This window comes from Anser cygnoides, chromosome 6 (genome assembly GCF_040182565.1).
Source record: "Anser cygnoides isolate HZ-2024a breed goose chromosome 6, Taihu_goose_T2T_genome, whole genome shotgun sequence".
Taxonomy (NCBI): Eukaryota; Metazoa; Chordata; class Aves; order Anseriformes; family Anatidae; genus Anser; species Anser cygnoides.
Genome location: NC_089878.1, coordinates 5,796,761 through 5,810,608, shown reverse-complemented (window position 1 = coordinate 5,810,608; position 13,848 = coordinate 5,796,761). Strand labels below are relative to the sequence as shown.

At 38.0% G+C, this 13,848-nt stretch overlaps 2 protein-coding genes across 14 annotated transcripts in view; one reads left to right on the top strand and one right to left on the bottom strand.

Moving 5' to 3' along the window:
* Nucleotides 1-3,254: 3,254 nt before the first annotated feature.
* MSTN (myostatin) lies at nt 3,255-10,235 on the bottom strand. Its single transcript, XM_013178647.3, has 3 exons — nt 9,736-10,235; nt 7,256-7,629; nt 3,255-5,043 (listed from the first exon to the last, which is right to left on the bottom strand). Exons 1-3 carry the CDS (start codon nt 10,106-10,108, stop codon nt 4,663-4,665), a joined length of 1,128 nt encoding a protein of 375 aa, XP_013034101.3. The 5' UTR covers nt 10,109-10,235; the 3' UTR covers nt 3,255-4,662.
* Nucleotides 9,944-13,848, top strand: part of C6H2orf88 (chromosome 6 C2orf88 homolog) — a 32,565-nt gene continuing 28,660 nt past the window's right edge. For all 13 annotated transcript variants that reach the window (XR_010832163.1, XR_010832164.1, XR_010832160.1 and 10 more), the window contains exons 1-2: nt 9,944-10,075; nt 13,063-13,121. The gene's annotated coding sequence lies outside the window, so the exon portion shown is untranslated. The remainder of the gene's footprint in view (nt 10,076-13,062; nt 13,122-13,848) is intronic.

Genomic DNA, 13,848 nt, shown 5'->3' with positions numbered 1-13,848 from the left:
ACTTTTAAGGACTCAAGACAGTATGATAAATATAATTGAAAAGCAACAGGTTTGAAATTAAATCTGGCTATTGACTTCTAGTGAAAGACGTTTCTATGGGGATGCAAGATAATAGCTGTTTGGATACATAATTAGATTGTGAGAGAGCAGCGATAGATAGCTTTTAGGTTAAGAACTGATGCGTCACAGGTTGACTCATGGGCACTAAGCTATTTTATTGTCTTTGGAAGCTGTACAAATATGAAACCATGCATAATGTGAATTATGGCCACTTCTGAAGAAAATAACGTCTTTCCTGCAGCCTCTGAATGAGCTTCAGCAGTCAAGGCTGGTGAATGACAGACAAATTGACATCCAAAGTGCTGCAAAGCTCATTGCCAATCTTCTCACCCCATCTACAGAGGGGTTCAAGTCTTGTTGTCTACATTTCTGAGTACCAAAATATAGGCAGTAGAACACCCTTTGTAATATTTCTTCATACCTCAAGTTCACCCTGTCCAGCCATCAAAGAGAATGATTCAGCTTAATTTGTCAATACAAGCCGTAATTATTTGCAGTAGCTTCTATTTGCACTTCTCCTCTGCTTTTTTTCCACCAGATTACTTCAGCAGATGCTGGCACTATCATTTATTTTGTGATTATTTAGAAAAGCCAAGCATGAACAGAGCTGTACTTCATGCTATGCAAATTCAGAAGCTGGCCTGTAGCCCTAACTTCTTCCTTTGGATCTTGTCAGGGCTTTTATAAGCTAAACAGGAGAGAGAATTGGAGCTTTAGTGTTTCCAGAGCTTGTTAACATTTTATTGTATTGATTCAAAACCTGCAACACACGCATTTCAGGGGAGAGTTATGGTCTTACTGTTTGCTGGGGAAGACTGCACGGAAAAGCAGATGCAGCAATCTGAGTGATTTACTGAGCAGTTCTTCTCCATGTGTCTTATTAAATCAAAGTATAGATAGATAGCTGTGATGCTAAGAGACATACTGTTGCTGTAAGTGCAATTCTTGGGATGAAGCTAACATGCCAGATAACTCGGATTGTTAAAACAGATAATTAAGGTTCATAGTGACATTTTTTTGCTAAATTACATAGGCATAGTGCTTTGTGAAATAAACTTGTCATGTAGTTTCTAATTAGTCTTTCTCTACCTACTCTTCCCTAACTTTTTTATTTTTATTCACAAAAGTTTTAAATGGAGTTGGGATCATTTGGATATTATATTTGCCCAGTTCTACCCTTAATAACACCCTGCTTTGTTTTGCTGGATCTTTAACAAAATGTGACTGCCTGGACTGAACTGTCCAAGCCTAGTTTCAGGCTGATTTCTCTTTTTTTTTTTTTTTAAGACATTTAGCCAAAAGAGCTCATTCGTGTCCAAGAATGAGTCAATTCAATAATCTCCCTGATTTAAAATTTAAAAAATAAAAAATAACCACAATGACCAACAACTACAGAAAACAAACCTAGATTCTATCGAATTGCGGAAAAAAAGGTACCTGAAACTATGAATGTGCTTGGCCTCTAGCTGTCCCTTTGAGATCTGCTCACATTTAGCAAAACCATACATCTGTGAAAAATTTCATCTGCCATACACCTGGTGGTGCTGACCTGTGTCAGCTGTTAGACTCCCTGTGGGCTGCACGTGAACGCTGGAAGCTCTGCCCCCCACCATGGGGCGAGCTGAAGCCAGGCAGGGGCAGGAGGGTGATGCTGCGGCAGGGCTGTCCCCCCAGCAGGGCTGGGGTGCAGGAAGCACTCACAGGTGCTGCCCAAGCCTCTGGGACCCGAGCCTTGGAAATACAAGGAGTAAGAACTGAGTGAATCGTTGTCCTCTCAACTTCGATTATCAATAAACATGTTAATGCTGAATCTTTCAGGAGCTAAAACCAGCAAGTTAAAAGTCTGGCAAGTAGCTGCTTGCACAGGAGGTCAGTGTTAAAAACGTGGCAAGCAGGACCACTCTGTGATAATTTCAAGTTTGGGAAAATACGAAAATTTCCATGGAACAACATTTATCTGAAGCAAGGAGCAACATTTATCTGAAGCATTTATCTGAGGAGCAATGCTGTTTGGAGTGGATGCATTTAGGACTTCAAGCTATTTCTTTTCTCATTTTTGGTTAATTTTTCTTTTTCCTGATACCTGCAGAAAAGCTTCCACCATCCATGCAGAGCACAGCCAAAGATGCTTCTTACGTGGGGTAACTGCATTTGTGTTAGCTTTAGTTTAGCTCTCCTGAGTAGGAGTAAGCACTCCGGTGTCCTGTCAGCGATGCAGTGCAGACCAGCACTGTGTTTTCCTTGCCATCAGCTCCAAAAACACACTACGGCATTTCTCCACTTACTGCTAGATGAACAACCTCAGTTAATGCCACTGAGGGTCTAACTGCATGGTACGCCATGGAAAACCAGATTGAAGCCTCTGAACAGAGCCTCTTTAAGAGGCTTTTGGTATACGTTAAGGCCCAGATCATGCGAATGCACACTGCTGATATTCCCACCTTCTTCACTTTAACTATCTGGTGCCAGAATGTCATGAGTTAAAAGTCAAAGGGTCAAATGTTGGCCTCCCTTAAAGGTATTTTAACTGCAACAAACCCAGGGTTTCTCCCTTAATTCTGTAACTTTGGTTTTCAGAGAAAAAGGAATTGTGTTGTGCTTTTATGTCTTGTGGCTTCACCAAGACTCCGTATTTTAAGATTCTATGCATTTTTAAAATATCTTATATTTACTCTGAGTGTGTTTTATGGGAAACTAAATTGAAGGTGTATTTAAGGGCCCCAGAGATCTGCTATGATGATCTATATCAGGAGAAGCTGAACATCTGCTTGATGCTTGGGCACAGCTTTAGCAGAACTAATAGTTCAGAAGAAATACTTGTTTTTTAATGTAACAATCAGATAATTTGAAGTTTGAGCAATGAGGTTTGAAACTTAAAAAACAAAGGCAGAAAACTTGATATAAAATATTTACCACCTAGGCAGAAATATATAAAAGGGAAAGGGGGGGGGGGGGGGGGAATCAATGGTTGCAATTCTGTGGTGGTTTTACACAAAGGAAAATTCAAAACTGAACTTCTGCAAAGTAACAAAAGTATTTGTCATACTAACATAAAGATGTTTGAACAGCGATTGTGTTGTCTTTACAAATGCCTCTTTTATCAGTTGTATTTCACATGTGAAATGAAATGTACTTTATAGTAAATAGTTTCTTTAATTTCAATTAACATTTTTTTATAAGGAAAATATACAAAATTTGTGTGGAAAACTGTTTACTATGTTTACTTGAAGATAATGTTTTGTTGCAAAATTTTAAATATAATAAAATGCATTTAATAGCAATCTTTTGTGGTATCATTACTTATGGACATAACATTCAAAGTATGGAAAATCAGTTGTGGATCAAACTGACCATAAAAACAGTAATCCAAAGAAACCTTATAAACATGTCAACACCCATCATTTACCCACAGATGGCTCATACAAATGTAAAAAACATATAAAATGTAGTATAATTCCCAACATATGGCTTGCTTTGTTGCATTGTTCCTATGTATTATTAGTGTTAAAAACCAGGAAATTATATTATGAAGAGAATATTGGTTTTTGTTTATTAAACTAAAGTACAGGTTAACATCATTCTTTTCTTGTGATGAACATATACCAACAGTGATTAAAAAATAAACATTTATTTACAAAATATTGATGCATACATATTACACAAGTCAGTTATATCAAAGTGGTTTTTTAACAATATCTGTAGCAACCAACTATTTGCATTGGTTTATCATAGTGCAAACGGTAATGTTGCAAAGGCAGATTATGGTGTGGGATTATGGTTTGAAAGTTAGACTTCTCTGCTGCCTTTTGTTCTACTACATCTAGAAAACTATTCACCTTCATTTAAAAAATAGCTATTTCTTGCGAATGTTGAATAGTGTACCTGAGGATAGGGCAAATTCATTATTACTCTAAATTCTTTCACTTAGATAACTATCTTTCTATTTACTCAGCCTGCTTAAGTAGCACCATTGCCATTGATTACTATCATACTAACGAAAAAAAAGGAATGGAAACACGCTAAATACACTACCATCCCTAATTTCAGGATTTGTCCATTTACGTGGAATTTCGTCTTATGCATTTCACAATTCTGCACTATATATTCAAGTGTTTAAGGATGATTCTGGTGGTATTGTGGAGTGGTGTATATGTTACCGGTATATATTTTTCTGTAAATGCAATAGCAAGTGAAGCTGTGAAGAAATTGATTTAAAAGCCTGCTCCTTCTATTTGCAGATGAGAAGGAGCTTGCTTTTGATTACAAACATACGTTGAAACCTGCGTATGGATTTGTGTCTGAATGACTGAATATTGATTCCCTCAAAATGTAAGAAACTCATTGGTTAAATCCGGTGATTTTGATTGTAGATTTTCTTTTTCCACTGGTTAATAACCAGTCATTAGGCAACTCTATTGTCTTTTAGTTCGCGTTCTGCAGCTTGTGTTGCTCTAAATCTGGCCTGTATGATAGGCTATCATACAGCATATGATGTCGGCAATGCCTAGCGCACGTAACTTCACAGTTTCAAAGATGGGTGAGGGGATATAACTTTTTTTGGTAGCTTCCACAATTTATGAAGTGGTGGATCTCACGACGGTCTCATGAGCAACCACAACGATCTACAACCATGGCTGGTATCTTTCCGTATATTATTTGTTCTTTTCCATTGAAATACAACATATTTATGGGGGACATCTTGGTGGGCGTGCAGCAGGGGCCTGCCGAGCCTCTAGGATTTGCTTGGTGTACAAGATGAGTGTGCGGATATTTCTGTAGAAATACAAATTCACATTCTCCAGAGCAGTAATTGGCTTTGTATCTTTTAGGTGCGATAATCCAGTCCCATCCAAAAGCTTCAAAATCCACAGTTAGTGGGTAGCGACAACATCTGGATTCTGTCGAGTGCTCATCGCAGTCAAGGCCAAAATCTCTGCGGGATCGTTTCGGTGTGTCTGTAACTCTGACCTCTAAAAATGGATTCTGTGAGAAGAGGAAAAGGAACCGGAAGTATTAATGAGGTAGGTGCAGGTAATTTGAGTAAAAACATACATATAGTTATCTCTGACACAAATGTATCAAATCAGTATTCTCAAATAACATTTACAAACATTTCTGAAGTTCTGCCCTTCAGAGAACTTTATCCTCCTCCAAGTCTCTGCTAAATTTGATCCCTTCTCAAGGGTTATTCCTCTTCTTCCTGCTGAGGACATACATTTCCCTGCTGCTTCTCTATAAGGAGCTTTAATTTCTGAGTGTTTCTTCCTGAAATCACCATCATCTTTGTGCTAGCATCATTTCTTATTAACTGCTAAGAGAAAGTTGCAGAAATTTTGAGGATGCTGGGTTTATAGTTTAGCTGTTGTTTTCCTTAACACTGTAATAAGAATTGCTTTTCTTTTCTTTTTTTTTTTTTTCCTTTTCTATAAAAGAACTCCCAAAAGGAAAAAATAAATAAATAAAAAATATTTACAGGGCAGAATCCAAGCAGTATTTGTCTCCTTTTTGTGAATCCTTCTGAAATTCTCTCCATTAAAATGGTATTCAGTTCAGGTTTTCTGGATATCAACAAAGACTCCTCCTCCAGACCAAGGAGAACAGGAAATGTCTCCATAATTGCCATCTTGCTGGAATGATTGAAGTGGTGGTAGAAATGAATGTTTCACCTGCTAGTACAGGTTACTTCTACTTCACAGCTTTTACTCAGCCAGAGGGCTGGATTTGCTGTCCTGAATTTGGAGGGGCAGCTAATATTTTGACTCCTGAAAGAGCCTTGTGGCCAGGGAATGTACTTTTGGCAGATCTCTGAGCCACGTGCTTCCTACTGAAGGTGTCTTTGCGCAGTCCTTAACTGAGAATAGAAAGAAATTGCAAGCTTTGCAATCACGAGTTTGAAATAGTTCCTCTGCTCCACGCCGATTTCAGCACAGTGTTGTCCAGCTGCTGGAGAAGCTCCTCCCAAAGGTAAATGATATGAGAAGGGGCTTGGTGGAGAGCAGCATCCCAGTACAGAGAGCTGCCAGCAAGGAGGTGAAGGAAAGAGAAGACAAGTTTCCTCTCCCATTACCTGCATTGCATCTGACCCTGTGTTGCTTTTACAACAGTTTGTTTTTACAGCTGATGATAACCCTGAGAAAACCGAGGGTTATCCACATGTGTGAAAACACCTTGTTACATATTTGAATGGGTGGAGACATTCTTTATCATGATATCCAGCAAGTATACGAGAGTCACATCTGCAATTAATCTGTGATTGAGATACCACATTGTTTTTACTCTACGTTCTATTAACTGCATTGCACTGCTATGAAGTTAAATATTACATAGCTACCTAAACAGATTGATCTTCTCTGTAGCAGTGAAAGCAAAATAATGCTCCTGGTACTTTACTCAAAAGCAGAAACATTTTGGTTATGATTGTTTCAGCTATTGCAATAGGTTCAGGAATTTTAACAGGTTGTAGATGATGAGTGATTTGGGGAAACAGCAAGGAAAATGCTGTAGTTTCGCTGGTATGCTTCGGATTTAATTCATTCATCCATACTTACTGAGAGAAACTACGTAGTTATTTTATGCTCTTTCCCATGATTGTGACCCATTTGTTGTATCAAGCAGAATTTATCTATTCAAACATTTCTAATAAGAGGAATGATGCATTCTATCATAAGTACAACATTTAAAATTATGAGATCTGTTGTCACCTTCATAAATACAGATAATTCGTCTTGTCATTAAAAGAAAATACATGCATACAGAATAGGGAGAAACAGGGCTTGAATGCAAAATCTTTTCAGCAGTATACGAGGCAAAATTCCCATCAATGAAATAATCAGATGACTTTTTCTTTTACCTGTATGCAAAGTAACTTCTCATTAAGCAGTGTTTGCTCTCAAATTTGAACACAATGTTACTATGGTAGTACCCTCCATTGGTAAGTACCAAAACATTTTCCAGTTGATGCCTCTCAACATCTCCCTGAGGTGATGCAATTCACCTCAATTTTTCAAATGAGGAAATGGAGGCACAAGAGTGCTACATGATTTTGATCAGAGAGCAAAGAGTGAAAGAATTGGGTATACAGAACCTTTATCTTCCATTCCCTAAACAATGTTTCCATTTTAACCTTAAAACACAAGTTAAATGCTTTCCAATAAAATGCAAGATATTTAAATTGGATTTTTCTAAATAAACTTACCAATCCATCTTCACCTGGTCCTGGGAAAGTTACAGCAAGATCTCGTCCATTCTCATCAAAAGCTTTTATTTCGATGCCTAAATTGGATTCAGGCTGTTTGAGCCAATTTTGCAACACTGTCTTCACATCAATACTCTGCCAAATACCAGTGCCTGGGTTCATGTCAAGTTTCAAAGATCGAATTCCAGTATATCTTGTACCGTCTTTCATGGGCTTAATAAGTCTCAGGATCTGCACAAACACTGTTGTAGGTTTTTGGACTTGCCTCAAGTATATCCACAATTGTGCCTTTACTACTTTGTTATATTGTATTTTAGAGCTAAACTTAAAGAAGCAACATTTTGGTTTTCCCTCCATTTGTACAAGAAAATCAGCTATAAATGAATGGAAAGAATAGATTACTGAACAGGGAACAAAAATAAATATGCATATATAAACCAAATTTTTTTTCCAGACCATGTAGGATGTCTTACAATATTCTATAAACAGCATCAGTAACAAGTGGATGTAACATCATTCATTTTCTGTGCTTTACTCTCTATGGCAAATTTAATCATTTTGCTGTCACCTAAAAGTAGCATCATGTGACAAGTAATCACTGACCATTTTGTAAACAGGCTAAAAGGAGATTTGGCTAACCATTTTCTGTGTAACTTTAGCTGGTCCCTTGCACTCTGTTGGCTAAGCAGAGTGAACGATGTGCACAGGCTGAAGTTCAGGAATGATGGGCAACTGTGAGAAGAAGGGCGCTGTAGAGAAACTCTGTGGTCCTCAGTTATCTCTGGGATCTGACTAGTTGTACCAGCGCTGTGGGCTTACCCCTACAGCTGCAGAAAAGCCCCTTTCCCAGATAAAAACTACCAGGGGATCGGGCACAGCCTATGCCACTTCACAGTGACTACTACCAGCTCATTTCTGCTGTTCATCTCCTGAGGAGCTCCATGAAACATGCACAATAGCAACTTTGCATCAGCTGAGTAAACACTTATGTCACCTTTAGGTATTTTTAATTTACTAGATAACCTTAGTGTGCTGTGCATCATACAAATAGAAGTAGCTATGCACAGACTACCTGAACACTTTGTTTTCTTTTGTTGAGTGGAAACAATAATAATTTAAAGTATTAATGTAAAGATTTGTTTCCATTTGAACAATTTTATAGGAAAGTCACATGCAGTGCAGCATTCCTCCTTCCTGTAGCCTACAATGCAGCTGTTCTACCTAGTCATGACAATGTCTTGCCATGCCAGCATAAAATGGGTAAAATGAATTTTAAATGGTGCAGAGTTTTGACACTCCTAAATCTCATTACTTAAGATACCTGTATCTTTAGTGGATTTTAAATAGTTCAAAGGCTTTTATAAAAAGTAGGAAATTAACTCAGATCAATGAAGCATAATGACTGTTCTTCACTCATTGTAATTATATAGTGGTTTAATTAAAATAGTTACCAAGTATACAGCAGGCTGGAATAAAACTGCTGGCAGACCTCAATTTTGCATTAAGGCTGCACTAATGTGTTGCTATTAAGTACACATGTTATTAAAGTTAAAAAATGTTACAGATAAAGTTAATTTTTCATCCGTGCGCATTTTTAGCTACAGCAGCTGATTTTATTCTAGTATGTGTATTGTAATGATATCTGTAACTGCTAACATGCCTAATATGTCCTGTCATCTTTTTCCTTTTTGACATCATATTCATAAGTGTTATTTTAAAAAACAGCTGCCATAGCCAAATACTTTAGCTGATGAAGAACATAAGATACTATAGTATTAGCTGTGCAAAAGATACTTGATAGGAGCCATAGCAGATGTTTAGCACTCAGAAGATAACTTAGAATCTGCTCATTCAGTAAATGCCTTCATTCTTCCTTGGCACGACTACTGGAGCTGATTGCTATAACGTGGACATTTTAACATTTAAATCCATTACACACATATTTGCTTTAAATATATAGTTTTAACTCAGAGGTGGGTGGTGCTAGCTTATGGGATCAGCAAAGAAGCAAGAATTTAACTCTATACTTGCACTTGTGGGTCTCGTTCTCTAAGCTGTATTTCTGCTCATTTCTGTTGTTCTTTAAAGCACTGGCTGGTGAAACCTCATGCAGAAAAATATAGCTATCTTGTTACCTGCACTTGCACTTTCTGTTTGCAATAGGAAATGCCCTGAATGCTGCAAATAACGGAGCCAACTGAACTGCAGATCTCTCCTTGCTTTCTAAGGCAATTGGCAAATCGTAAGTGCTACAGGGCACACACGTTATAAGGAGCCGAATAAATGAACAGTAAAACAAAGGCTCGCAACAAGGTCATTTGAACCTGACTCAAATCCTTTAAAAATACACTCTCCTCCCTCCCTCCGGCAGACTCCAGCCAGCAGCCTGTTGGGAGAGCCTGAGGAGTTGTGTGGCTCTACAGCACGGAGACAACTCTCTCGGAGGAGCGGTGCGAGACGAAAGCAGCAGGGTTACTTACACTCTGTAGGCATTGTGATAATCGTTTCAGTTGTGGCATGATAGTCATCGTCTTCCAAAGAGCCATCGCTACTGTCATCTCTCTGGACGTCATATTGATCAATCAGTTCCTGTAGTGGAGGAGCTTTGGGTAAAAGTTGTTTAATAACATCCCTGCTAATGTTAGGAGCTTGTTCCAGACGCAGTTTGCTGAGGATTTGAATTTTTATGGCTTCTATTCTGGAAGATTTTGTATTCTGTCTCCATGTACAAGCATTGCACAGTCCATCTTTTTCAGCATTCTCTGTGGGCTGACTACCGTCATCAAGAGCCACCGGATCAACTGAAATCAGCATGAACAGGTAAATATAAACATAGATTGCTAGCTTTTGCATGATCTCACATTCAGCGCAGCTTTTTTCCTTTTTTTTTTCCTCCCCCTTTCCCTTTTTCTTTTAGTACTAAACAGATCAGTGAAAGCAAATGCAATCTGAGAGACAGCTTACCACACTGGTGTACCTTATATATTCCAAGGGGGCTTTTATACTCCAACTTTGATTAGGCTCATGTCGTCAAAACCAACGATTGGTTGTTGTCCCAACAATGAATCTAGCTGTCAGAGGTTAAAGCCCTGTCGATCACAAGTCACTAGACAGCATTTAGTTACAGCCAAGGGTGAACTGATTTATCTGGTGGCTTCATAGAGGATATGTCTTCACATACGGAAAGGATATATTTCCAAGTACTATGGGCAGCAGTACTGGAAGACAGCACTATCATTCTTAAATATATACAAGACCGTATGCTTGCAGTATGAATCAAGGCAGAGCTCTCTCTAAAGTTGCTTTAAGCTTCTATCATTATTTTGACTGAAAGCTTGCACTATTTAAAAGAAAATCCTGAGGAACTGCTGTTAGGCAGGAAGAAAATATTTGTAAATACATTGCAAACATTACAAATCTATGTTGTTCAACAGCTAAAATATACTAAGCAGTTGATATTTCAGAAAACTTAAATAGGTTTTCCTGAAAGGTACTAGCTAAGCAGTAATAAAGATTTTGAGCATATGTGACTGTAAGTAAGTACATATTTGTCTGTTTGTCCCATTAGTATATATCAAAATCTTTACTGAAGTGTGTGAACACTTATGTAAAATGAGTTTGCCTTGTCAGCAAAATCCTGGGCAGTAAATTACATATTGAGAGACCTAAACATTTAAATCCCTACTGTGAGTATATCTTCTTTTTCCATATCCTCTTTTAATTCAGTTCAAAATATATCTGTATTTTGTCAGCTTAAGTGATACTGTGCTTTCTTTTGCTTTCTACTCAAACATTTATAAGTTCTCTATATCCTGCTTATATATTTGAAATTAGTTTTAGTATTCTTTCTGCACAAGATACAGCTAGACATTATTATATACTTACAGGTAATGGCTTATAAAAGCTTATAGCAATATAGTTTGCATTTGATATGCTGCTAGCAGAATCTTTGGGATTTATATTTATTTGGGGAGGTGGGGGTTACAGCTCAGCACAGTCTGTATATTAAAGCAAACACAAATCCTGGAATTCCATGCAATATGCCAGAGTTTGCCTATCTAAGTTAGGACTGAATTGTCAGTTTCTCACTGATTTTCTCTTCTTTTTCCATTATGAGTACACCATAAAATGTGGCAATCAGGTTTTTATTTATTTATTTTCATATGTTCCTATAGGAAACATTTTGGTGCATGGAAAGGTGTGGGACAAAACATTCAAAGCTTTTTCCTGCCTGGTCATTCATGTTATCTTGCATCACCTTTGCAGGGCATGCAAATTCAGTACATTGCACAGAACTGAGCCTAATATTCAGCTCATGACCAGTGACGTAAACCATGAGTATTCAATTGAAATTGATTGTCCTATTCTGGTGTAAAGGTGATGCAAGCAATAAATGTATCGTGCTCACATGTTCCAGGCCTATGGCTTTAGGGTCTAACCCTGACATTCTCATTTCAACCAAACTCATGTGTAAAGCAGACATTTCGACTGCTTATATCCTGAGAATTTGTTTTCACACAAGATACTCATGCAACTGCTTTCAACATATGGTAACATAAATGGGCTCATGGTTCACTGGAACTAGAAGTCAGGGTAGAGCTGAGTTTGCACCAGAGACTTCCTGCCATGTCCGCAATGTATTATTTTAAACAAATTCTTTGTATTCTTGTAATTTAAAGAGGCTAATACATTACAAGTACTGGAAATGTATCTTTTTGGATGGTTCATAGGATGATTCATATTTATAATCTTGAAAAGCGTTAACCCAGCTTCATACTCTGATGGTGAGGGTTTTTTGTTTTTGTTTTTTGTTTGGTTTGGGTGTTGTTTTTAATATATTATGACAATGAATGTCATAATAAAGTTATTTTTTAATTTCTTATTTGAAATAAGAATGACCTAAAGAGCTGAATATAACAGGGAATCTACCCCTAGTGGAAACCTCGATATGTACCAGATTTCATACTATACACAGTTCTAAAGAGAATTACGATCCATCGGTAAACAGGTAGAAATAATGATGCAGTCTTTAATACCAGGATTATTAAATGCTCAGGCAGACTGTGGCTGGAAGCCACCCATTGTGTTGAAGAGGGGACAAGAGAAGTGGCGGGTGAAGTGCCTCCAGCACCATAATTCCTCTGAATGCTCTCTGCAGCAGCTTGCCCGGTGTGGTACCTGGCCTGCTGCTTCTCCTTCAAGGTCTTCCCACTCTGCGGCTTGCCATGAAAGAGTTTCAGATTTTTTTTTTCAATCTTCTGCTATGATTGTGTTAATCTGCAAAAAGGAGCCCCTTTTTTCCCCTCCACAAGGCATTTGTTTATGCCTGCAGGACCAAAATACACTTTTTTTATGCCTGAGAACCCCGGTGAGCTCTGAGCAAAAGCAGAGCCACCATGCATGGTGGCAAATAAATTCTCCTGAGGACCATGCCTGGGACTATGCCTGCTTGCTATTTAGAAGTAGGAGGTAGCAGTGGTAGCTGGAGTGGAGACAGAGGGAATACTTACCAAAGACAAAAAAAAGTGCCCCAGAACTCAGCAGCAGCTGCACAACCAAAAGAAATATTTTTCCAGTATTACCCTCATAAAACGCGCTTCATATCAACGTACTCTGAATGCCTCCAGGTTGTTAGAATAACTTTCTCTTCATATTTTCTTGTTGCTGTTTCTTTTCTATGAGAATGCAAGAATTTCGAAGAGAGCTTAAACCGTTGCATTTGGTCAGGAGCTATTGAAGAATTTAATTTCTTTAATAGTGCAATATGCAAATTGTTTTTCTTTCTGACTTTCGTTGTGGTGTTTTAGGAAAATGATGATTACAGAAGTAGGTGACAGATGTGAGGAAAGCAAGCAAAAGGTGAAAAGTAAGTAACCAGATAAAAGTTTTTTAAAACATTATTTTGCAAAAACTATTTTAAAAATAACCAGCATATTGCCAACAGCAAAAACAAAGAAGAGTTAAAAATGAAATGCACATCTTACTGAACTTTATGGCATTTTAATATTATCTTTGGGATTTGTGTCATTCTACCCGCCATGCCTGCCAATAGCGAACAGTATTCCCAATCCTGACTATTCAAAGATCATGACTCAGGCCCCCAAAATCAAGCAATATAAGAATGCGTTTCTTTCAAAAGAAAAAAAGGCACACCTCTGTCTACCTGTCAGATTCTCCTTGGCTTTCTCCCTCCCACCAGTAACTTTTGGACTTGTTAGAAAACCTAAAGAAAATCTAAAACATAATCAAACCCAAATTTGACAGATACAGAGGTTTAAAAGACACTGTGTTACTGTGAGTTTTATGGAAAAACAGCAACTGTGCAAAGGAGATTACTAATGCCCTCCCTAAGGAAAAGGCAAGCAGAGCCCAACCATGACCCATCCTTTTTGGCAGCCTTTAATTAGCCAATCAGCATGTGCTTATTAGTCATTAGTCAGCATGCTGATAGCTCTGGACCATCTACAGTGTGCCAGCTCTTGCCTGGCTAGCAACCCAGAAAAAAATAGATAGGAAGCGGGATGGGATTTGAGCTTGTTATGGGGGTGGACTAACTGGATATGGAAGGGAACCAGGACGTTTCTGAGAAAAAG

What these genes read in the sequence shown, in the direction of transcription:
- MSTN (XM_013178647.3), bottom strand. Translation starts at nt 10,108, where the DNA reads ATGCAAAAGCTAGCAATCTATGTTTATATTTACCTGTTCATGCTGATT. An exon ending in TATCACAATGCCTACAGAGT is followed by an intron (nt 7,630 to 9,735) that starts GTAAGTAACCCT and finishes ATTCATTTATAG; the next exon opens with CTGATTTTCTTGTACAAATG. An exon ending in GACCAGGTGAAGATGGATTG is followed by an intron (nt 5,044 to 7,255) that starts GTAAGTTTATTT and finishes CTCTTCTCACAG; the next exon opens with AATCCATTTTTAGAGGTCAG.